The sequence below is a fragment of the Aquarana catesbeiana genome, linkage group LG10, assembly GCF_042186555.1.
Source record: "Aquarana catesbeiana isolate 2022-GZ linkage group LG10, ASM4218655v1, whole genome shotgun sequence".
NCBI classification, from domain to species: domain Eukaryota; kingdom Metazoa; phylum Chordata; class Amphibia; order Anura; family Ranidae; genus Aquarana; species Aquarana catesbeiana.
Genome location: NC_133333.1, coordinates 224,552,945 through 224,576,783, shown reverse-complemented (window position 1 = coordinate 224,576,783; position 23,839 = coordinate 224,552,945). Strand labels below are relative to the sequence as shown.

At 42.3% G+C, this 23,839-nt stretch overlaps 1 protein-coding gene across 1 annotated transcript in view; it reads right to left on the bottom strand.

The window, feature by feature from the left end:
* Nucleotides 1–23,839, bottom strand: part of PPIH (peptidylprolyl isomerase H) — a 70,481-nt gene that overhangs the window by 7,814 nt on the left and 38,828 nt on the right. Inside the window, exon 9 of the mRNA XM_073603373.1 lies at nt 1,170–1,244. Within this exon, the coding sequence (XP_073459474.1) occupies nt 1,176–1,244 (69 nt within the window). The 3' untranslated portion in view covers nt 1,170–1,175. The remainder of the gene's footprint in view (nt 1–1,169; nt 1,245–23,839) is intronic.

Here is a 23,839-nt window from a genome sequence, read left to right as displayed (position 1 = left end):
ATGCTGCCACCACCATGTTTCACGGTGGGGATGGTGTGTTCAGGGTGATGTGCAGTGTTAGTTTTCCACCACACATAGCGTTTTGCTTTTAGGCCAAAAAGTTAAATCATCTGACCAGAGCACCTTCTTCCATATATTTGCTGTGTCCCCCACATGGCTTCTCGCAAACTGCAAACAAGACTTCTTATGACTTTCTTTCAACAATGGTTTTCTTCTTGCCACTCTTCCATAAAGGCCAGATTTGTGGAGTGCATGACTAATAGTTGTCCTGTGGACAGATTCTCCCACCTGAGCTGTGGATCTCTGCAGCTCCTCCAGAGTTACCATGGGCCTCTTGGCTGCTTCTCTGATTAATGCTCTCCTTGCCCGGCCTGTCAGTTTAGGTGGATGGCCATGTCTTGGTAGGTTTGCAGTTGTACCATACTCTTTCCATTTTCAGATGATGGATTGAACAGTGCTCCATGAGATGTTCAGAGCTTGGGATTCTTTTTTATAACCTAACCCTGCTTTAAACATCTCCACAACCTTATCCCTGACCTGTCTGGTGTGTTCCTTGGCCTTCATGATGCCGTTAGCTCACTAGCAAACCTCTGAGGGCTTCACAGAACAGCTGCATTTATACTGAGATTAAATTACACACAGGTGGACTTTACTAATTAGGAGACATCTGAAGGTAATTGGTTCCACTAGATTTTAGCTAGGGGTATCAGAGTAAAGGGGGCAGAATACAAATGCACGCCACACTTTTCACATATTTATTTGTAAAAAAATTTGAAAGCCATTTATCATTTTCCTTCCTCTTCACAATTATGTGCCACTTTGTGTTGGTCTATCTTATGGATATGCAATTAGCGGACCTCCAGCTGTTGCAGAACTACAAGTCCCATGAGGCACAGCAAGACTCTGACAGCCACAAGCATGACACCCAGAGGCAGAGGCATGATGGGACTTGTAGTTTTGCAACAGCTGGAGGTCCGCTAATTGCATATCTCTGGACTCTATCACATAAAATCCCAATAAAATACATTTACGCATTTGGTTGTAAGATGACAAAATGTGGGAAATTTCAAGGGGTATGAATACTTTTTCAATGCATTGTATATTTAACAGACCAAAAGAGAGCAAAAAAGAGATGTTCTTTGTTAGGGTGTAAATATTCCAGTACTCACCTGCAATTACATCTCTCCACACTGAGCTATAACCACTGGCAGCTTGGGTTTATTGTTGGGGCCGGTTGGTACATTCTAGGAGGAAGAGGAGACGGTTACAGGTGCACTATAGTCCGATGTATACACACGGCTGACTCATACAACTCTACCAGTCACATTCTTCACATGTCCATAAAAGAGAGTTCCTTATCACTCTTCGTGTTGATAGGTGGTAAGGGAGTGCTGAATCCTCACCACCCATCCAGGAATCAAAGTCTACAAACTGACAACACAAATGATAAAAACAGGAATATAACTCGCAATAATCCTTATGCTAAAAACAACACACTACCCTTGAAGGTTTTTAAAGGATTTGTCCATCCAAAACTGATATTTCTGTTTGTATCAATGTGAGCAGAGAGAATGGTGCATATTATAATATATATATATATATATATATATATATATATATATATATATATATATATATATATATATATATATATATATATACACACACACACACATACATACATATATATATATATATATACACACACACACACACACACACACACATACATACACACACACACATATATATACACACACACACAGTCATGGCCAAAATTGTTGGCACCCCAGAAATTTTTCCAGAAAATCAAGTATTTCTCACAGAAAAGTATTGCAGTAACACGTTTTGCTATACACATGTTTATTCCCCTTGTGTGTCTTGGAACAAAACAAAAAAAGGGAGGAAAAAAAGCAAATTGGACATAATGTCACACAAAACTCCAAAAATGGGCTGGTCAAAATTTTTGGCACCCTTTCAAAATTGTGGATAAATAAGATTGTTTCAAGCATGTGATGCTCCCTAAGGGCCCTTTCACACTGGGGCGGTTTGCAGGCGCTATTGCGCTAATAATAGCGCCTGCAAACCGACCCGAAAGTGCCGCTGCTTTGATTCCAGTGTGAAAGCCCCGCTAGCAGGATGGGAAAAAAAGTCCTGCTAGCAGCATCTTTGGAGCAGTGAAGGAGCAGAGTGTATACTGCTCCTTCCCATTGAAATCAATGTGACAGCGCGGCTATACCGCCGGAGGCACTTTGCGGTGGTTTTTAACCCTTTCTCGGCCGCTAGCGGGGGTGGGGTGTGTGTGTAAAACCGCTTTACCGCCGACGCCGCCCCCACCCCAGTGTGAGAGGGCCCTTAAACTCACCTGGGGCAAGTAACAGGTGTGGGCAATATACAAATCACACCTGAAAGCAGATAAAAAGGAGAGAAGTTCACTTAGTCTTTGCATTGTGGGTCTGTGTATGCCACACTAAGCATGGACAACAGAAAGAGGAGAAGAGAACTGTCTGACGACTTGAGAACTAAAATTGTGGAAAAATATCAACAATCTCAAGGTTACAAGTCCATCTCCAGAGATCTAGATTTGCCTTTGTCCACAGTGCGCAACATTATCAAGAAGTTTGCAACCCATGGCACTCTAGCTAATCTCTCTGGGCGTGGACAGAAGAGAAAAATTGATGAAAGGCTGCAACGCAGGATAGTCCGGATGGTGGATAAGCAGCCCCAAACAAGTTCCAAAGAAATTCAAGCTGTCCTGAAGGCTCAGGGAGCATCAGTGTCAGCGCGAACTATCCATCGACATTTAAATGAAATGAAACGCTATGGCAGGAGACCCAGGAGGACCCCACTGCTGAGACAGAGACCTAAAAAAGCAAGACTACAGTTTGCCAAAAATGTACTTGAGTAAGCCAAAATCCTTCTGGGAAAACGTCTTGTGGACAGATGAGACCAAGATAGAGCTTTTTGGTAAAGCATATCATTCTACTGTTTACCGAAAACGGAATGAGGCCTACAAAGAAAAGAACACAGTACCTACAGTGAAATATGGTGGAGGTTCAATGGTGTTTTGGGGTTGTTTTGTTGCCTCTGGCACTGGGTGCCTTGAATGTGTGCAAGGCATCATGAAATCTGAGGATTACCAAAGGATTTTGGGTCGCACTGTAGAGCCCAGTGTCAGAATGCTGGATTTGCGGCCGAGATCTTGGGTCTTCCAGCAGGACAATGACCCCAAACATACGTCAAAAAGCACCCAGAAAAGCACTTTGGAGAGTTCTAAAGTGGCCAGCAATGAGTCCAGATCTAAATCCCATTGAACACCTGTGGAGAGATATTAAAATTGCTGTTGGGAAAAGGCGCCCTTCCAATAAGACAAACCTGGAGCAGTTTGCAAAGAAAGAGTAGTCCAAAATTCCGGGTGAAAGGTGTAAGAAGCTTATTGATGGTTATAGGAAGTGACTGATTTCAGTTAATTTTTCCAAAGGGTGTGCAACCAAATATTAAGTTAAGGGTGCCAAGAATTTTGACCAACCCATTTTTGGAGTTTTGTGTGACATTATGTCCAATTTGCTTTTTTTCCTCCCTTCTTTTGTTTTGTTTCAATATACACAAAGGGAATAAACGTATATAGCAAAACATGTGTTACTGCAATACTTGATTTTCTGAAAAAATTTCTGGGGTGCCAACAACTTCGGCCATGACTGTGTATATATGTATATATGTATATATATATATATATATATATATATATATATATATATATATATATATATATATATATATATATATATATATATATATATATATATACACACACATACACACACGCTGCCATTGCTAATCCCTCTGAGAATGCTTGTTGAGCAGGATTGGGTATGCAAATCACCAGTCCTGACTTTACTCCGACTTCAAGCGTTCTGGGTCAGTGACAATGGCGGCCTTCTTATTCCCTTAGGAGGCCTTTAACCACTTCCCAACCACTCCATAACAAATGTAATACTACAGGATGACCGTTTAATCCAGAATCACATATATGTAATTATGCATTTCCTGGTAGGTGGACACGCATGCACACTGCTTCTGCTGTGATTAGTCACAGCGGCAGCCGATCAGCAGGTGCCGTCCAATGGATGGTTATGACTAAGGCCTTATAGGCTGAAACGCGTCAACTGACTTAATATGTGCTTGTTCACTGTGGCTATTTAATAGGGGTGCAACGGATCATCACCGATCCGTGATCCGAATGGGTCAATCTGTTCGGATCGGCACACCACGCGCTCCGCTGCCTCGGCCTTAGGAAAGACCATGGCTTAGGCCTAGCTCCGGAGCGGTGGCCATCTTGGTACACCTGGCGGCGGCTTAGGTGAGCTGCGTGCTGACGTCATCATCACCCGCCTCAACTGCAAGCAAGCAGACAATCGTTGGAGGTGATGTGCCTATTACAAGTCAGGAGATGTGGGGAGACGTTAGTTATTACAGTGGGGGGAGATGTGGATATTACAGTGGGGGAGATGTGGATATTAGTGGGGGAGATGTGAATATTACAGTGGGGGAGATGTGGATATTACAGTGGGGGGAGATGTGGATATTAGTGGGGAGATGTGAATATTACAGTGGGGGGAGATGTGGATATTACAGTGGGGAGATGTGGATATTACAGTGGGTGAGATGTGTATATTACAGTGGGGGAGATGTGGATATTAGTGGGGGAGATGTGGATATTAGTGGGGGAGATGTGGATATTACAGTGGGTGAGATGTGTATATTACAGTGGGGGGGAGATGTGGATATTAGTGGGGAGATGTGGATATTACAGTGGGGGAGATGTGGATATTACAGTGGGGGAGATGTGGATATTACAGTGGGGGGAGATGTGGATATTACAGTGGGGGGGAGATGTGGATATTAGTGGGGAGATGTGGATATTACAGTGGGGGAGATGTGGATATTACAGTGGGGGGAGATGTGGATATTACAGTGGGGGGAGATGTGGATATTACAGTGGGGGAGATGTGGATATTACAGTGGGGGAGATGTGGATATTACAGTGGGGGAGATGTGTATATTACAGTGGGGGAGATGTGGATATTACAGTGGGGGAGATGTGGATATTACAGTGGGGGGAGATGTGGATATTACAGTGGGGGGAGATGTGGATATTACAGTGGGGGGAGATGTGGATATTACAGTGGGGGAGATGTGGATATTACAGTGGGGGAGATGTGGATATTACAGTGGGGGGAGATGTGGATATTACAGTGGGGGGAGATGTGGATATTACAGTGGGGGGAGATGTGGATATTACAGTGGGGGGAGATGTGGATATTACAGTGGGGGAGATGTGGATATTACAGTGGGGGGAGATGTGGATATTACAGTGGGGGGAGATGTGGATATTACAGTGGGGGGAGATGTGGATATTACAGTGGGGGAGATGTGGATATTACAGTGGGTGAGATGTGTATATTACAGTGGGGGGGAGATGTGGATATTACAGTGGGGGAGATGTGGATATTACAGTGGGGGGGAGATGTGGATATTACAGTGGGGGAGATGTGGATATTACAGTGGGGGTGAGATGTGTATATTACAGTGGGGGGGAGATGTGGATATTACAGTGGGGGAGATGTGGATATTACAGTGGGTGAGATGTGTATATTACAGTGGGTGAGATGTGTATATTACAGTGGGGGGGAGATGTGGATATTAGTGGGGAGATGTGGATATTACAGTGGGGGAGATGTGGATATTACAGTGGGGGGAGATGTGGATATTACAGTGGGGGGAGATGTGGATATTACAGTGGGGGAGATGTGGATATTACAGTGGGGGGAGATGTGGATATTACAGTGGGGGAGATGTGGATATTACAGTGGGGGAGATGTGGATATTACAGTGGGGGAGATGTGTATATTACAGTGGGGGAGATGTGGATATTACAGTGGGGGAGATGTGGATATTACAGTGGGGGGAGATGTGGATATTACAGTGGGGGGAGATGTGGATATTACAGTGGGGGGAGATGTGGATATTACAGTGGGGGAGATGTGGATATTACAGTGGGGGGAGATGATGTGGATATTACAGTGGGGGGAGATGATGTGGATATTACAGTGGGGGAGATGTGGATATTACAGTGGGGGAGATGTGGATATTACAGTGGGGGGAGATGTGGATATTACAGTGGGGGGAGATGTGGATATTACAGTGGGGGAGATGTGGATATTACAGTGGGGGAGATGTGGATATTACAGTGGGGGGAGATGTGGATATTACAGTGGGGGGAGATGTGGATATTACAGTGGGGGAGATGTGGATATTACAGTGGGGGGAGATGTGGATATTACAGTGGGGGGAGATGTGGATATTACAGTGGGGGGAGATGTGGATATTACAGTGGGGGGAGATGTGGATATTACAGTGGGGGGGAGATGTGGATATTACAGTGGGGGAGATGTGTATATTACAGTGGGGGGGAGATGTGGATATTACAGTGGGGGAGATGTGGATATTACAGTGGGTGAGATGTGTATATTACAGTGGGGGGGAGATGTGGATATTACAGTGGGGGAGATGTGGATATTACAGTGGGTGAGATGTGTATATTACAGTGGGGGGGAGATGTGGATATTAGTGGGGAGATGTGGATATTACAGTGGGGGGAGATGTGTATATTACAGTGGGGGGAGATGTGGATATTACAGTGGGGGGAGATGTGGATATTAGTGGGGAGATGTGGATATTAGTGGGGAGATGTGGATATTACAGTGGGGGGAGATGTGAATATTACAGTGGGGGGAGATGTGTATATTACAGTGGGGGGAGATGTGGATATTACAGTGGGGGGGAGATGTGGATATTACAGTGGGGGGAGATGTGGATATTACAGTGGGGGGGAGATGTGGATATTACAGTGGGGGGAGATGTGGATATTACAGTGGGGGGGAGATGTGGATATTACAGTGGGGGAGATGTGTATATTACAGTGGGTGAGATGTGTATATTACAGTGTGGGGAGATGTGGATATTACAGTGGGGGAGATGTGTATATTACAGTGGGTGAGATGTGTATATTACAGTGGGGGGAGATGTGGATATTGCTGATCTGAAAAATGATCCGATCCTTGACTCTGATCCGAGGAACGATCTGAACCGTGAGTTTTTTGATCCATTGCACCCCTACTATGTAATAAAATGAAGAAATTTTAAGAGCAACTGGAGTGCAGATCTTTTTTTTTTCAACATTATTCTACTCAGCCAGCGACTGTAGATCGAGCACCTGGGAGCTCTGCTATCTATGTGAGGTATGGGGTAGTAGAACTGACTTTTCTGTTTATATGCCGGCCAATGGATGCCTGCCAGCACCCGCTGATCATCGAGGAGAGAGGCTAGACGGAGCTCTGCATATGTAAACAATGCAGAGCTCCGTCCTGACAGTGGGGATGTGATGGATTTTCTTTCTCTGCAAAGCAGGTAATAAAAACCACCATATCCCTTAGTAATAACAGCACACATAGTACACAAAAACACTGGTTAGGCACACATTTAACCCTTTGATTGTCCTAGATGTTTAATCCCTTCTCAGCCAGTGTCATTAGTACAGTGACAGTGCATATTTTTAGCACTGATCACTGTTTTGGTGTCACTGGTTCTCACAAAGTGTCAGTTAGGGTCAGATTGTCGCAGTCCCATTAAAAGTTGCCAATCACCGCCATTACTAGTATAACAAAAAAAGAAAAGAAAAAGGAAAATTCCAGTATATATACACCATAGTTTGTACACGCTATAACTTTTGTGCAAACCAATCAAAATACACTTACTGGGATTTTTTATTTTTATTTTAACCAAAAACATGTAGCAGAATACATATTGGCCTAAATTTATGAAGAAATGTTTAACAGAAAGTAACAAATATTGTTTTTTTTTTTCTTTTCAGAATTGTCGGTCTTTATAGCGCATAAAATAAAAACCGCAGAGGTGATCAAATACCCCCAAAAAGAAAGCTCTATTTGTGGGAGGGAAAAGAAATATCATAAATCTAATTTGGGTACAGCGTTGCATGAACGCGCAATTGTCAATTAAATTAACACAGTGCCGTATTGCAATTAATGGCCTGGTTATGAAGGGGGGGTAAATCTTCCGAAGTGGTTAAGGCCCGGTTAACGCCAGAACACGCGTGTTCTGGTTTTGACATGCCATTCACTTCAATGAGCTGCCAAACATACCAGAACAAGGAAAAAGTATTGCAGACATTATTGTTGCAAACTGCGCTGCACCAAACCGCACAGTACTGCGTTTTAAGAGATGTATTTGAGGTGCCATTAATAATGAAGGGCAGCGTGTTTGTGTGCAGTGCAGGAAAGACGTATGTATTGCACCTTTTCCTGCACTGTGTTCTAATGTGAATCAGCCCCAAAGCTGAACTCTGGGAATTGCACAAAAACTATCCTTGCAGTGGACCGCCCAGTAATTCTATCCAGCCAGTCTTTTGATTCCTCCCCCCTCCAGCCAAGCTGCACAGACAGGGGTGGGGTACCACTATTCACTACTGCAGGTCTGCAACATTCTGTGTCATATACCACCTCTATGAACTATGGATGAGCATCACACCCTGTTCAGCTTAACCCTTCTTTTTTCTAGATGCACACAGTTCATATGAATCAACAGGGCACATGCCAGCATTGTCAATGCATGGTATTTTACATAAAAGAGTACAATAAAAAAAAAACAAAAAAAAACAAAAAAAAAAAACTACATGATTAGCCCCCTTACATGTCTTAAAGCCTAGGCATAAAAAATGCATGGTCCCTGGCTGCCATCAGCATTGCACATCACTAGGGTTGGACCGATACCGGTATCGGTATCAATACCGAGTATTTTCACAAATATCGGTACTCCTGCAAATGCACCGATACCTGAAACCCATACTTTCAAGCTCCATTCTTTGAGCTGTCAGTGGGTCCCCTCTGTTGACAGCTGACGTGTTAAAGAAGTCTGGTAAGGCCCCTTTCACACTGGGGCGGTGGGGGCGTCGGTGGTACAACAGCGCTATTTTTAGCGCTGCTGTACCGTCGTTCTTGCAGCGGTATTCGGCCACTAGCGGTGCGGTTTTTACCCCCACTGGCGGCCGAAAAAGGGTTAAAATCACTCGTACAGCGCGGCTATAGCCACAGTATTGCCGCGGTATAGCCGCACTGTCCCATTGATTTCAATGGGCAGGAGCGGTGAATACACCGCTCCAAAGAAGCGGTTTGCAGGACTTTTTTCACCGTCCTGCCAGCGCACCGCTTCAGTGTGAAAGCCCTCGGGCTTTCACACTGAACAAACAGCGGAGGCTGTTTAGGGGCGGTTTGCAGGTGGTATTTTTAGCGCAATAACGCCTGCAAACCGCCCCAGTGTGAAAGGGGCCTAATTGAAGCCATCAAAAAAATAAAAAGCACCTGGCAATGTTTTTTACAAACATTGCTCAGCCTGAAACGCTAAAATAAAAAAAGAAACATTGTTTCTTTTAGTATCTTTCTGTTTCTTCATCTGCAGATCAAAGGGATGAGCCAATGTTCCTCTGTTTAACCCCTTAATTTACTCTAATCAACCTTAATTCACTCCCTATTCTCCTCCATTTAATTATTATTTTTCTGCTTTTTTTTTTTTATAAACGATAAACAATTAAAACTTTTTTTTGTTTGCTTCATTAGTGAATATTTTTACACATATATATTAACATATATTTACACATTTTTATTGAAAAAGCGCAAAATTAAAAAAAAAAGCGAGGTAAAGATTCACTTTGCAAATAATACCCAATCATATGCAAAGAAAATTAAAAAAAAAAACAGCATTTCTGCTTGCACATGATTGGATGGATGACAGAAGTCTGCTCATTTACTAAGCTTTGGGGCAACTGCTTTTTGCAAAGTGCACAATCTATTTGCCTTTAGTAAATCAACCCCATAGATTTTCTTCTACCATAAATATGTTTTTTACATTTCAGATTTTATTTTGCTTTTGCCTGAGCTTTCTACACGTACTTAAAAAAAAAAAAAATAATGAAACTACTATTGCCCTTTAATGAATTCCTAATTGATAAGTGGTATTTTCTGATATTTGCATGCAACTCAGCTTTAATTCATCTATCCATCCCTATCCATTGTCTTTGTCAGTTACAGATACCCAACAAGCCTATTCCAATATGCCGGTTACTATGATACAAAGACGAAGCAAGATGCATGCACTTGCCACTTAAGCTAAATCTATCGCTCTTTTACAGCTAGGCTATCATTAGTGAGGGAGATGGATGCTTCCCGGAGAGCAGGTGACCTGTACTTTCACAAAAACATGTTGATAATTTTCAAAGCCCAGTGGGAATGGATTATGTGCAGCACACTGCGCTGTATTTTTGCATTAAAAGAAACCTAAGGGCATCAAAGGTGACTCAAACAAAAAATAACGGGGCACAAGACCTTGCCACCATTAGCACATTCCTCTACTGCCAATTCTGCTAAAAAAAAACAAAACAAACAAATAAAAAACCATTCCACAGGTCCACCATATTGTCAAAAGTATTGGGACACCTGCCTTTACACGCACATGAACTTTAATGGCATGCAGTGGCAGCCCATCCATTAGGGGTGCCATCCCCTCTCTCCACGCCACCCCCTATATGCAATGGATGGATTCATGCATAGCATGAATCTATGCACGGCTGCTGCGGCCATCCCCTATTTATGCGTCCGGACCCTTTCTGGCAGGGGATTTTTTTGAAGCACCTGATTAGACTTCAAAATAGGGTGGACTCAGGCCGCAGAGAATGCGCTCCGATCCCACCCAGGTGTGTTACAACAACGAACGACAATTTGCTGTCCTCAATCCGGCCAATTTAGAAGCGGGTGTGAGAACCATTTTCCAGTTGGCCAAAAAAGGAAGACACCCCATTGGCCACCAAGGAGGGGGGCCGCCGCTGTGATGACCCGTGGAGAGTAGGTGAATGGGAGGCTGCTGCCGCTGAGCAGGTAAAGCCACCAGTGAAGGGGTAAGTGCTACCGACTGGGGGGTGGGGTTGGAGCTAGTTGGCATACTGTTTGTCGCCCCTCACCCAAAAAAATTTCCACTGGCCTTTACTGATGGCATCCCAGTCTTAGGCCCCATACACACAAATTAGATTTTCGGCAGAATTTTGTCTTCAGATTTACCAAGACCATGTAGTGCAAGGGCCTGCCTGATTGCATACAAATTGAAACTCTTAAGGTTTGACCTCACATTATATGGTTTTGGTGAATCTGAAGACAAAAGTCTGCAGAAAATCTAATAGTGTGTATGGGGTCTAAGTCCATAGGGTTCAATATTGAGTTGGTCCACCCTTTGCAGCTATAACAGCTTCAACTCTTCTGGGAAGGCTGTCCACAAGGTTTAGGAGTGTGTCTATGGGAATGTTTGACCATTCTTCCAGAAGTGCATTTGTGAGGTCAGGCACTGATATAGACGATGTATGGCAGATGTATGACCTACTTTTGCATTGACAGGACCCAAGCTCTTTAGCCCCTACACATGACCAACACATTTCTGGGCAGTGCAGTGTTTTGCTCCAATTGAGATGGCATTGTAAAGGAGTAAAGCTGGAGGCCTGGCTCGCAGTCTCCGCTCAAATTCACCCCAAAGGTGTTCTATCAGGTTTGAGGTCAGGACTTTGTGCAGGCCAGTCAAGTTCCTCCACTCCAAACTCGCTCATCCATGTCTTTATGGTCCTTGCTTTGTGCACTGGTCTAAATCATTTGGTGGAGGGGGGATTATGGTGTGGGGGTTGCTTTTCAGGGGTTGTGCTTGGCCCCTTAGTTCCAGTGAAGGGAACTCTTAGGGCAGGGGTAGGCAACCCTCGGCCCTCCAGCTGTGGTGAAACTACAAATCCCATCATGCCTCTGCCTCTAGGAGTCATGCCTGTGACTGTCAGGGTCTTGCAATGTCTCATGGGACTTGTAGTTTCACTACAGCTGGAGGGCCGATGTTGCCTACCCCTGTCTTAAGGCGTCAGCGTACCAAAATTAGAAGAAAAGAGGTTTAACCTTAAAGGGTTCTTTACTGTAAGAGCGGCAAGGATGTGGAATTCCCTTCTACAGGCGGTGGTCTCAGCGGGGAGCATCAATAGTTTCAAGAAACTTTTAGATAAGCACCTGAACAACCGCAACATACAGGAATATATAATGTAATACTGACATATAATCACACACATAGGATGGACTTGTGTCTTTTTTCGACCTCACCTACTATGTAACCATGTAAGACATTTTGGAAAAATGCATGCAATTACATAGTTACATAGTTAGTAAGGTTGAATAAAGACACCAGTCCATCCAGTTCAACCTGAGTGTGGGTGCGTGTCTACAATCATCCCTATTTTTATTTAAGGTACCCATATAGTGGCGCTAATTCACGCAGCACTCCGCACATACATCGTACACCCACATCAGTCCCTACCCTCAAGGAGCCCACAATCCAAGGTCCCCAACTCACAATCATATACTAGTGCCAATTTTGAACAGAAGCCAATTAACCTACCAGCATGTCTTTGGAGTGTGGGAGGAAACCAGAGTACCCGGAGGAAACCCACGCAGGCACAGGGAGAACATGCAAACTCCAGGCAGGTAGTACCATGGTTGGGATTCGAACCAGCGACCCTTTTTACTGCTAAGCGAGAGTGCTAATCACTACACCACTGTGCTGCACAAATTGCAGCACCAGTGCACAAAGCAAGGTCCATAAAGACATGGATGAGCGAATTTGGGGTGTAGAAATTTGACTGGCCTGCACAGAGTCCTGACTTTAACCCGATAGAACACCTTTGGAATAAATTAGAGCGGAGACTGCGAGCCAGGCCTTCTCATCCAACATCAGTGCCTGACCTCACAAATGAGCTTCTGGAAGAATGGTCAAACATTCCCATAGACACACTCCTAAACCTTGTGGAGAACCTTCCCAGAAGAGTTGAAACTGTTATAGCTGCAAAGGGTGGGCCAACTCAATATTGAACCCTATGGACTAAGACTGGGATGCCATTAAAATTAATGTATGTGTAAAGGCAGGCGTCACAATACTTTTGACATAATAGTGTACATTGCAACTTGCAAGAATTTTTGCAAACTTCATGGCAGATTACTGCCCGCTTCAGATCTGTAAATACTACAACAATTGAAATACTACAAAATGAAAAGGCCCTCAAGGACACAAAATTTTAAATGAACAAATAAGTTCAAAAGAAAACAAACTTAGTTGAATTATAGAGATTGGTCAAACTCAAGTAAGGGGGAAGATACTACAACAGCTTGATAGCTAACAGCAAGTGATAAGTGGGTTGTTTTATAATGATCAGAAGATGATCATCAGTGCTGTGATCAAACACTGCCTTCCCCCCACTATGTGTCTTGTTGTGTAGCACCCCTGGCAAGTGTCTGACCAAAGATGAAAGGGACACCCCAGGAAACTGAAGAACAGTGCTACTAATGGGCAGAGGTTTACCTCTCCTGGCTTTTGGGAAAAACAGTGAGCAAATTACACAAGCAAGGGGAAGAGACTTCTGTGATGTTTCGTCCACAGAATATCATGGTTACACAAAAGAAAAAAACATTTAAAAACTGAGAAAAAAAAAAAGCCCCAATCTAATTTTGTACCCTATGTTCTTTTATTTTAATAAAAACTATTGAGGGAAAAAAAAAAGAAAAAAACATTATGGCAATATAAGAAAAAAGTATAACAGGCTACAGTTTAAAAGAGAAATTTAATTAAAAAAAAAAAAAACATTTCAACTATTGAGAAAAAAAGCCCCAATTGAATTTTGTACCCTATGTTCTTTTATTTTAATAAAAACTATTGAGGGAAAAAAAAAAGAAAAAAAGAAAAAAAACATTATGGCAATATAAGAAAAAATTATAACAGGCTACAGATTAAAAGAGAAATTTAATTAAAAAAAAAAAAACCATTTCAACTATTGAGAAAAAAAAGCCCCAATTGAATTTTGTACCCTATGTTCTTTTATTTTAATAAAAACTATTGAGAAAAAAAAAGAAAAAACATTATGGGAATATTAAAAAAAATGATAACAGGCTGCAGATTAAAAGAGAAATTTAATAATAATAAAAAAAAAAACATTTAAAACTATTGAGAAAAAAAGCCCCAATCTAATTATGTACCCTATGTTCTTTTATTGTAACAAAAGCTATTGAGAAAAAAAAAGAAAAAAAAAAAAAGAAAAAACATTATGGCAATAGAAAAAAAAATATAACAGGCTGCAGATTAAAAGAGAAATGTAATAATAATAAAAAAATTTAAAAACTATTAAGAAAAAAAAAAGCCCCAACTAATTTTGTACCCTATGTTCTTTTATTTTAATAAAAACTATTGAGAAAAAAAGAAAAAAAAAACATTATGGCAATATAAAAACAATTATAACAGGCTGCAGATTAAAAGAGAAATTTAATGAAAGAAAAAATCATCACCATTTTTGCAAAACTGAAATTTTGTTATGAGAAATTCTATGCAACAAGTGAAAACATTTAGTGAGCTATTAAAAACTGTGTTAAAGTCTGTAAGTGCAAACCTACTGACCTTAATCTGATTTGTGTGTAATTCCTTGCAGAATAGACAGGCACAGCTCCACACAGCGTCAGTCGGGAGTATTTCCAGGAGTTTGTGCTACGTAATTCCCCTCCCCCTCCTTTTCCTCTCTCTGTGCTTCCTGTATCAACAACCAGATTCAATCCTCCCTTGGAAGCTTCTGCTTTTTTTTGATCCTTTGCAGTGTTGGCAGCCCACTTATAATCAATGGGATGCCTTAATATTAATGCACAACAAGAGATTACAAAAAAGTAAGGCCTCATTCACACCGGCGTACTTATGGGTTTGCCCATGAGAGGACCATGTTTGCTTGCACAGGGATGTGCAAGTGTTCTATGTATCCCCCTGCAAAAAGTCCCATTGTTGACAATTGGGACACAATGGCTGCATGGACACAGCCACTGCTCCCAATCTGTCAGCTCTGCGGGTGCACGCAATGCAGACAGTGTACTACGCTATAGTACGCCTGTGTGAATGGGCCCTAAATTATTATTACTATACAGGATTTATATAGTGCCAACAATTTACGTAGCGCTTTACAATATAAAGGGGGACAGTACAATTACAATACAGAAGGAATAGAAGGGTCCTGCTCATGGAACTTACAATCTAAAAGGGAGGGGGAGGTGGTATAAAAGGTAACAGTTGCAGGCAGGGGATGATCTGATGGAGGTGACTTGGGTAGAGTTCTTAGGTGGAGGTGGGATAGGCTTCCCCGAATAAGTGAGTTTTCAAGGCTCGCCTAAAGGCAGGCAGGGTAGGAGATAACCAGACATAATGGGGCAGGGAGTTCCAGAGGATGGGAGAGGCTCTGGAGGATTCCTGGAGGCGAGCATGGGAGGAGGTAATAAGGGAGATAGAGAGCAGGAGGTCCTGGGAGGGGCGGAGAGGATGATTTGGGTGATATCTGCAGATGAGGGTTGGTCAAGTAGCGGAGGGTCGATGCTGTGAATGGCTTTGTATGTTATGGTTAGTATTTTGAAATTTAGACGGTGGGGTAGGGGAAGTCAGTGAAGCGATTGGCAGCGAGCAGCAGTCACGGATCGGTTAGTAAGATGTTTTATATAGACAAAAACTCACCCAAGCTCTACTGCAAAATTGAAGAGTGATGAGCTGAATATCGGTGTTCAGGCTTGGCCCATGAAAATCAAAATTGAAAAAAATTCCGGCAACACGGTTGCTTCTTCTAATAAATCTTTATTGAGCACTAACAGTAGTGCTACTTCTGAAATGCTAAGATGTTTTAGTCTAGCAGCAGCATTCATAATAGACTGAAGGGGGGGTCGTCTATGCAATGGTAGGTCATTGAGGAGGGAGTTGCAGTAGTCAAGGTGGGAAATAACCAAGGAGTGAACAAGTAGTTTTGTGGTGTCGTTAGCCAGGAAGGCATAAATTCTGGAAATATTGCGGAGGTTAAGGCGGCAAGATGTAGCCAGTGATTGGATGTGGGGGCTAAAAGAGAGGTCAGAGTCAAGGATTACAACCAGCACCCTCATCTCTTAGCGATCCCTGCACAATTCAGAAGTTTGTCTTGGATCCCACTCCTCTAAAATCTTCAGAATCACCGGCTGACTTGACTATGTAATCCCCATAGTATAGGATGCAGGTAAAGTCCACAACAGGAGACAACCCCTGGTAAAGTAGGAGGCCGAGCTGGAAACTCTGGGCAGAGATCTTGTCTTCAGACCGGCTGAGATATATGAGAAGCCATAAGGTGGTCCTACTCCAATATTAGAATATCAGTTTTGGGTAGACTAAAGCTGGCCATAATGGGAAAACAAGCAGTTTCCTCCATCCACCCAAGCAAGGCAGATGAAGGAATCTCCCCCACTGGGACATTGTATTCTGGCAACAGGACTCTCCACTGTCATGATACACTGGACAGTGGATGCAGCCACTGATCGTTAAAAGTTTTCCAACATTCCCGTTCGACAAAGCTCAATCCAACAATGGACTTGGTGCCCACACATACCGTAGGTCAAAATTTGGTCAGTCCCCACTGAGCCGAATTTTAATCCATTCTTTGGTCAGATTAAAGCCTGGTACACACAATGGAGAATATTGGACGAATAATCGTTCTCTTTTTTTTCCCATGCTAATCTCATAGAAAATTAAGATTTTACTGAAGATAAAAAAATTCTCGTACGACAGAATAAAAATTCGGAAGTGATGTATTGTATTGTACTGTATTTGTATTATAATTTCAGACGACAACTGTACTGATTAAACAAAAATTGTACGATCTGGTATAGTACGAGAACATTTTTTTGTGCTTGCCCCATCGGATAATTTTGAATGAATTGTCGTGATTGGCTCTCGAAAGCTGTGTACCAACAATCAGATTATCATACTAAAGCTTTGAAAGCGGTGTTTTATGTGCGATTTTCTGATTGCGTATACAGGCCTTAAACACCTAATATCCAGGTGTTCAACATGGTAATAAGGTGAATAGATGTGGCTGATATATAGGTTCCTTTATGTGCACTCATCTGTCAGTGTATACAAATAAGTAAAAAAAAAAATCTTCTTGGCAAAGAAAGAGATCTGACTTTACTCCGGCTGTTACTTCTTGTGGTTCAGTGACTCGGTATTAAAACGAGGGACAGCCAGGCATCCATCATATTTAGAAGACCAGCCATCAGATTTCCTTTAAATACACCACATACTTTGGTATTATCATCACAGCAATAACCCTTTGTGGCGACAACTCAATAGACTAAAACAAAAATTCACGCAAAAAATAAATAAAACAAAACATACCTCTCAGTCCAGGTATTAAAAAAAGAAAAAGAAAAGGATATATATTATTAAATCCCTGCTAATATAGTTGTCTGAAATATATCTAGGATTGAAAAGGACTCGGGATCCTAGTAGATGATAGGCTATGCAATGCCAAGCTGCTGCTAACAAAGCAAACAGAATATTGGCATGCATTAAAAAGGGGATTCATTCCAGAGATAAAACGATAATTCTCCCGCTCTACAAGACTCTGGTCCGGCCACACCTGGAGTATGCTGTCCAGTTCTGGGCACCAGTCCTCAGGAAGGATGTACTGGAAATAGAGTGAGTACAAAGAAGGGCAACAAAGCTAATAAAGGGTCTGGAGGATATTAGTTATGAGGAAAGGTTGCGAGCACTGAACTTATTCTCTCTGGAGAAGAGACGCTTGAGAGGGGATATGATTTCAATTTGCAAATACCGTACTGGTGACCCCACAATAGGGATAAAACTTTTTAGCGGAAGGGAGTTTAACAAGACTCGTGGCCACTCATTAAAATTAGAAGAAAAGAGGTTTAACCTTAAACTACGTAGAGGGTTCTATACTGTAGGAGCAGCAAGGATGTGGAATTCCCTTCCACAGGCGGTGGTCTCAGCGGGGAGCCCTCGACAGTTTCAAGAACCTATTAGATAAGCACCTGAACGACCACAACATACAGGGATATACAATGTAATACTGACTTATAATCACACACATAGGTTGGACTTGTGTCTTTTTTCGACCTCACCTACTAATTAATTATGTAACTATATCTGAGGTTATGCATTGTGAGACATCCATGGCCATCTTTGTCATTTTCAATGTTTTTATTAAAGTTTTAAAATAGGATAACAATAGTGGTAAACCTCTGATAGCAAATTCAAATAAAATCCCATAACCGCAGGCGGGACGCTTCAGAGATATATACAATAAGAGCACAGGTGGTGAATGCAATAAACACGTATAGGTTGAAATCTACAAGCATGTATCAACCAAAGAGAGTCAAGTATAGAAACTGGGAGTGAGTATTCTGGATCAACCAAGAATATCAAGTGGGCTGGAGCCGGGCACCCGCAGCAATTTACACAGAAAAGTATAGTAGGCATAGCCATCATAAAGCAATACGACCCGGTGTGATCAATAAGATATCATTGTACTATCAAAAGGAGGAGGAGAAGAATAAAAAGGAAAGGAAGAGAAAAGGGAAAGGACTACAACCTGTCTGAGCACCAGACCCAACCGCCACAGCATAAGCTATCAAGAAGGGGATTGTACATAACTTATCTATGGATTCCAGGCTCTCTCAAACCTCAAAGAAACTTTTCGTAAAATGTGAACCATCTTTTCATTGATCAATATCCACCTTAGGTTCCGTTTCATCACCGCTAAATCTACTACTGGATTCTACAAAGCGATCGCGATTGCAATTTTAGCCACTAAAAACAATTTATAAGGTCTGAGTAGGTCTGGGCACCCTTTCAATGGGTTTTTTAGGTGGCGCAACCCGGGGGTTTTTATTGACATTTATTATGGTCACAGAGTAGATCAGGCCATGCACGCTCTTATCTAGTAGCGTCTGACCTTAGGACACGTCCACCATGTATGGTACATCCTTCCTGCCTGCCGACACCCCTGAAAACAGAGTGAGGAACCAGGGTACATTTTCGATAAGCAATCAGGTACTAAGTACCATTGAGATAGTACCTTATAACCAGCCCCTATAAGTGAAACATTCATGATACCTTTATGAATTCTGAAAGATCAGTCCCTCCAGTCTTCCTCATCTATTTCTGATCTTATATCTTGTACCGGTAACGCTGACAAATAACGTATACAACATTGAGATGCATCCCTTCCACGCTTCACCATGACAGCATCTGTTGTCAAAAGCTGTCCGTGTGGTAGAGCTGCACGATTAATCATTAAAAAAAACAAAAAACGCAATCTTGATTCAACACCCCTCATGATCTTAATCCAGCATTTCCAAGATTCATGTAACAAGTGCAGAGCCGTTCTCTGCTCACAGCTGCCAAAAGAAATAAAAAAAAAAAAAGCAGCCAGCAAAGTTTATCACAACATTTCTCTGTGCTAAGAGATAAAAAGAAACATCATTTGGTTCTTTTAGAGATCAAAGGGATGAACTTCGTCTGCAAATGAGGTCAGTTTAACCACTTATAGACTAAGCTTTTTTCTAACACTTGTTAAGTTAAAATCAGTATTTTTTTCTAGATAATAACTTAGAACTTTCAAACATTGTATATTTTTTTTTAGCAGAGACCCTAGAAAATAAAATGGTGGTCATTGCAATATTTTATGTCACACTGTATTTGCGCAGTGGTCGCAGTGGTCTTTCAAACGCAATTGTTTGGAAAAAATACACTTCAATGAATTAAAAAAAAATAAATAAACAGTAAAGACGTAAATGTATTTTATTGGGATTTTATGTGATAGACCAACAGAAAGTGGCACATAATTGTGAAATGGAAGGAAAATGATAAATGGTTTCTACATTTTTTTACAAATAAATATCTGAAAAGTGTGGCGTGTATTTGTATTCAGCCCCCTTTACTCTGGTACCCCCTAACTAAAATCTAGTGGAACCAATTGCCTTCAGAAGTCGCCTAATTAGTAAATAGTCTACCTGTGTGTAATTTTATCTCAGTATAAATACAGCTGTTCTGTAAAGCCCTCAGAGGTTTGTTAGCGATCCTTAGTGAACAAACAGCAGGAACACACCAGACAGATCAGGGATAAAGTTGTGGAGAAGTTTAAAGCAAAGTTAGGTTATAAAAAAATATCTTGAAAATGGAAAGAGTATGGCACAACTGCAAATCTACCAAGACATGGCCGTCCACCTAAACTGACAGGCCGGGCAAGGAGAGCATTAATCAGAGAAGCAGCCAAGAGGCCCATGGTAACTCTGGAGGAGCTGCAGAGATCCACAGCTCAGGTGGGAGAATCTGTCCACAGGACAACTATTAGTCGTGTACTCCACAAATCTGACCTTTATGGACTAGTGGCAAGAAGAAAGCCATTGTTGAAAGAAAGCCATAAGCCCAGTTTACAGTTTGTGAGAAGCCATATGGGGGACACAGCAACCATATGGAAGAAGGAGCTCTGGTCAGATGAGACCAAAATTGAACTTTTTGGCCTAAAAGCAAAACGCTATGTGTGGCGGAAAACTAACACTGCACATCACCCTGAACACACCATCCCCACCGTGAAACATGATGGTGGTAGCATCATGTTGTGGGGATGCTTTTCTTCAGCAGGGACAGGGAAGCTGGTCAGAGTTGATGGGAAGAAGGATGGAGCCAAATACAGGGGAATCTTAGAATAAAACCTGTTAGAGCCTGCAAAAGACTTGAGACTAGGGCGGAGGTTCATCTTCCAGCAGGACAACGACCCTAAACATACAGCCAGAGCTACAATGGAATGGTTTAGATCAAAGCATATTCATGTGTTAGAATGGCCCAGTCAAAGTCCAGACCTAAATCCAATTGAGAATCTGTGGCAAGACTTGAAAATTGCTGTTCACAGACGCTCTCCATCCAATCTGATGGAGCTTGAGCTATTTTGCAAAGAAGAATGGACAAAAATGTCACTTTCCAGATGTGCAAAGCTGGTAGAGACATCCCCAAAAAGACTTGCAGCTGTAATTGCAGTGAAAGGTGGTTCTACAAAAGTATTGACTCCGGGGGGCTGAATACAAATGAACGCCACACTTTTTACATATTTATTTGTATGAATGAATGAATGAATGAATGATTTGTAAAGCGCTGCAATTGCGAACTGAATCGCCTCAAGGCGCTAGATGTGTTCTCTGTAGCCAGCTTCTAGAAAAGGAAGGTCTTTAGTTTTTTCCTGAAAGCCTGGTGGTTTTCTTCCATGCGGAGGTTGGTTGGGAGAGCATTCCATAGTCGAGGTCCTTGGACTGCAAATCTACGTTCTCCCTTTGCTTTGTAGCGGTATTTGGGAATGAGGAGGAGGTTTTGGTTAGCTGATCGAAGACTGCGATTCGGTGTGTAGTGTTTTATTTTTTCCCGGAGATATTGCGGAGCGTTTCCTTGTATGCATTTATGGGTGAGGCAGAGGGTCTTGAATATGATCCGATTCTTCACAGTTAGCCAATGTAGGCTTTTTAGGGATGGGGAGATGGATTCCCAGGGCTTTTTTCCTGTTAACAGTCTTGCCGCCGTATTTTGCATGAGTTGCAAGCGCGCAAGCTGATATTGGGGTAGACCTACGTAGAGGGAATTTGCGTAGTCGAGTCGGGAATTGATGATCGTTCCCACAACTGCCGCTTTGTCCTCTTCTGGGATGAAGGGGATGAGTCTGCGAAGCAGGCGGAGGAGGTGGTGGGATCCGCTCACCACCGATCCTATTTGTGCATCCATTGTCATTCCTGAGTCAAAGATGACTCCGAGACTCTTGACTTTGGTGCTGGGGGAGATGGTCTGTCCGAGGATGGAGGGTGGTGTCCACGGAGTCTTAATTTTGGAATTTTTGTTGGCTTGCAGGAGAAGAAGTTCTGTTTTTGATTCGTTAAGTTTGAGGGAGCTAGCGGTCATCCAGTCATTGATTAAAGTGAGGCATTTCTGTAGTTGCTGATGATGATCTTTTTGTCCATTAATGCGAAGGTAGAGTTGGGTGTCGTCTGCGTATGAGTGGAAGCAGAGGTCCGTTTTCCTGATGATATTGAGAAGCGGGCGGATGTAGATGTTAAATAGCACTGGTGACAAGGGTGAGCCTTGTAAAAAATTTTGAAAACCATTTATCATTTTCCTTTCACTTTACAATTATGTGCCACTTTGTGTTAGTCTATCACATAAAATACATTTACGTTTTTGGTTGTAACATGAAAAAATGTGGAAAATTTCAAGGGTTATGAATACTTTTTCAAGGCACTGTATAACCCCCTGCAGCAATCTCTGCTAGGAAGGACAGCAGCCTCTTGTTACATGTCTGTGCAGAACAGCCTTGGTATGATCCAGTGTGCATGGTCAGAGCTGCACTGGGATAAAAAAGAAAGAACCGGTGAACACACTAGCCATCATTTTCTCATGCTCAGACATAGGCCTTTCTGAAGCCAGGGATACCAGTAACTATAGGGATTTAGGTAAAAGTGCGGCCAGCTGCACAACATGAATGCCAGAATGGAAATGAGATCACTTTGGCAGTGGGCTGGATACGTTTCAATAAAAAATGCTGACATTTGACTGGGGGGTGTCCGTTTATGTAAAGCTGTTCACAGTAAAAATGGCACATATTCAAATCAAACAAAAATTTAAATGAGCTTTTTAAGCAAAACAAACAAATATCCTCCTTCGGTACATGTATCAGCTCAGCCGGAAATACTCGAGAGAGATCACTTTACGTTGCCTCCTATATTTATGACAGTCATTACACTTTTACTCTGCCCAGCAAGTGAAACTGCTAAAGATCAGCAGAAAGGGCTTGGAATGTGATAACTAATAACTTTATTATCGTTGGTCGTAAATAATTTCATTTTATGAACAAGGTGAGCATTTCAGAAGTTTATTAAGGGTATATTTAAAAGGGAAACTATTAATTCGGTGTAAATTTAAAACATTTTTTTGTTTTAATGTTTACAAGTTTATAACATTTTCTATTCAATAATTGCATAAAATCAAACATTTAAAGGGTTAGTCCACCCTTTCAAAAACAGAAATAAAAAATGAAAAGTTGAACACCGTACACCCTGCCCACCTCCTGGGTACCTGCTGTACTTACCACGTGGATGATGAGCTCCCATGCAGTCGGTGCAGGGGCCTGGAAATTTGAAATCCACGCTCTTCTCCTCCTCCTTTCTGCAGCACTTCCGGGATGGATCAAAGCAATTCTCTGTGCTGGTGATGACCAATCAAAATATCTGTGATCCGTCATAGCCAGTGAGGAAGAAGCGGGGGGGGGGGGTTAGGGCCAAGCCGACAGACACACAGAGCGTGGCTTGGGAGTAAGCCAGCAAGAGTGCCCCTTTTGCAAGTAGCTTGCTATGGTGGGCACTCAGCATGGGGGAGGAGCCAGGAATGCCGGTGGGGGACCCGAGAGAAGGAGGATCGGGGGGGCTGCTGTGCAAAGAACATTCCACATAGCAGGTAAGTATAACATGCTCCTGCCTTCCTGCCCAGGACAATTTGCAGCTTTCAGCGCTGTCGCACTTTGAATGACAATTGCGCGGTCATGCAACACTGTACCCAAATGAAATTTTTTGTTATTATTTTCTTCCCACAAATAGAGCTTTCTTTTGGTGGTATTTAATGACCTCTGGGGTTTTTATTTTTTGCTAAACAAACTAAAAAAAGACATTTTTGAAAAAAAATGTTTTTCTTCGGTTCAGTAATAAAATTTTGTTTTCTCCTTCACTGACGGGCACTGATGAGGCTTTCCTGATGGGCACTGATACATGGCACTGGATAGGCAGCATTGATGAAAAGCTACTGACAGGCATTACTGAGTGGA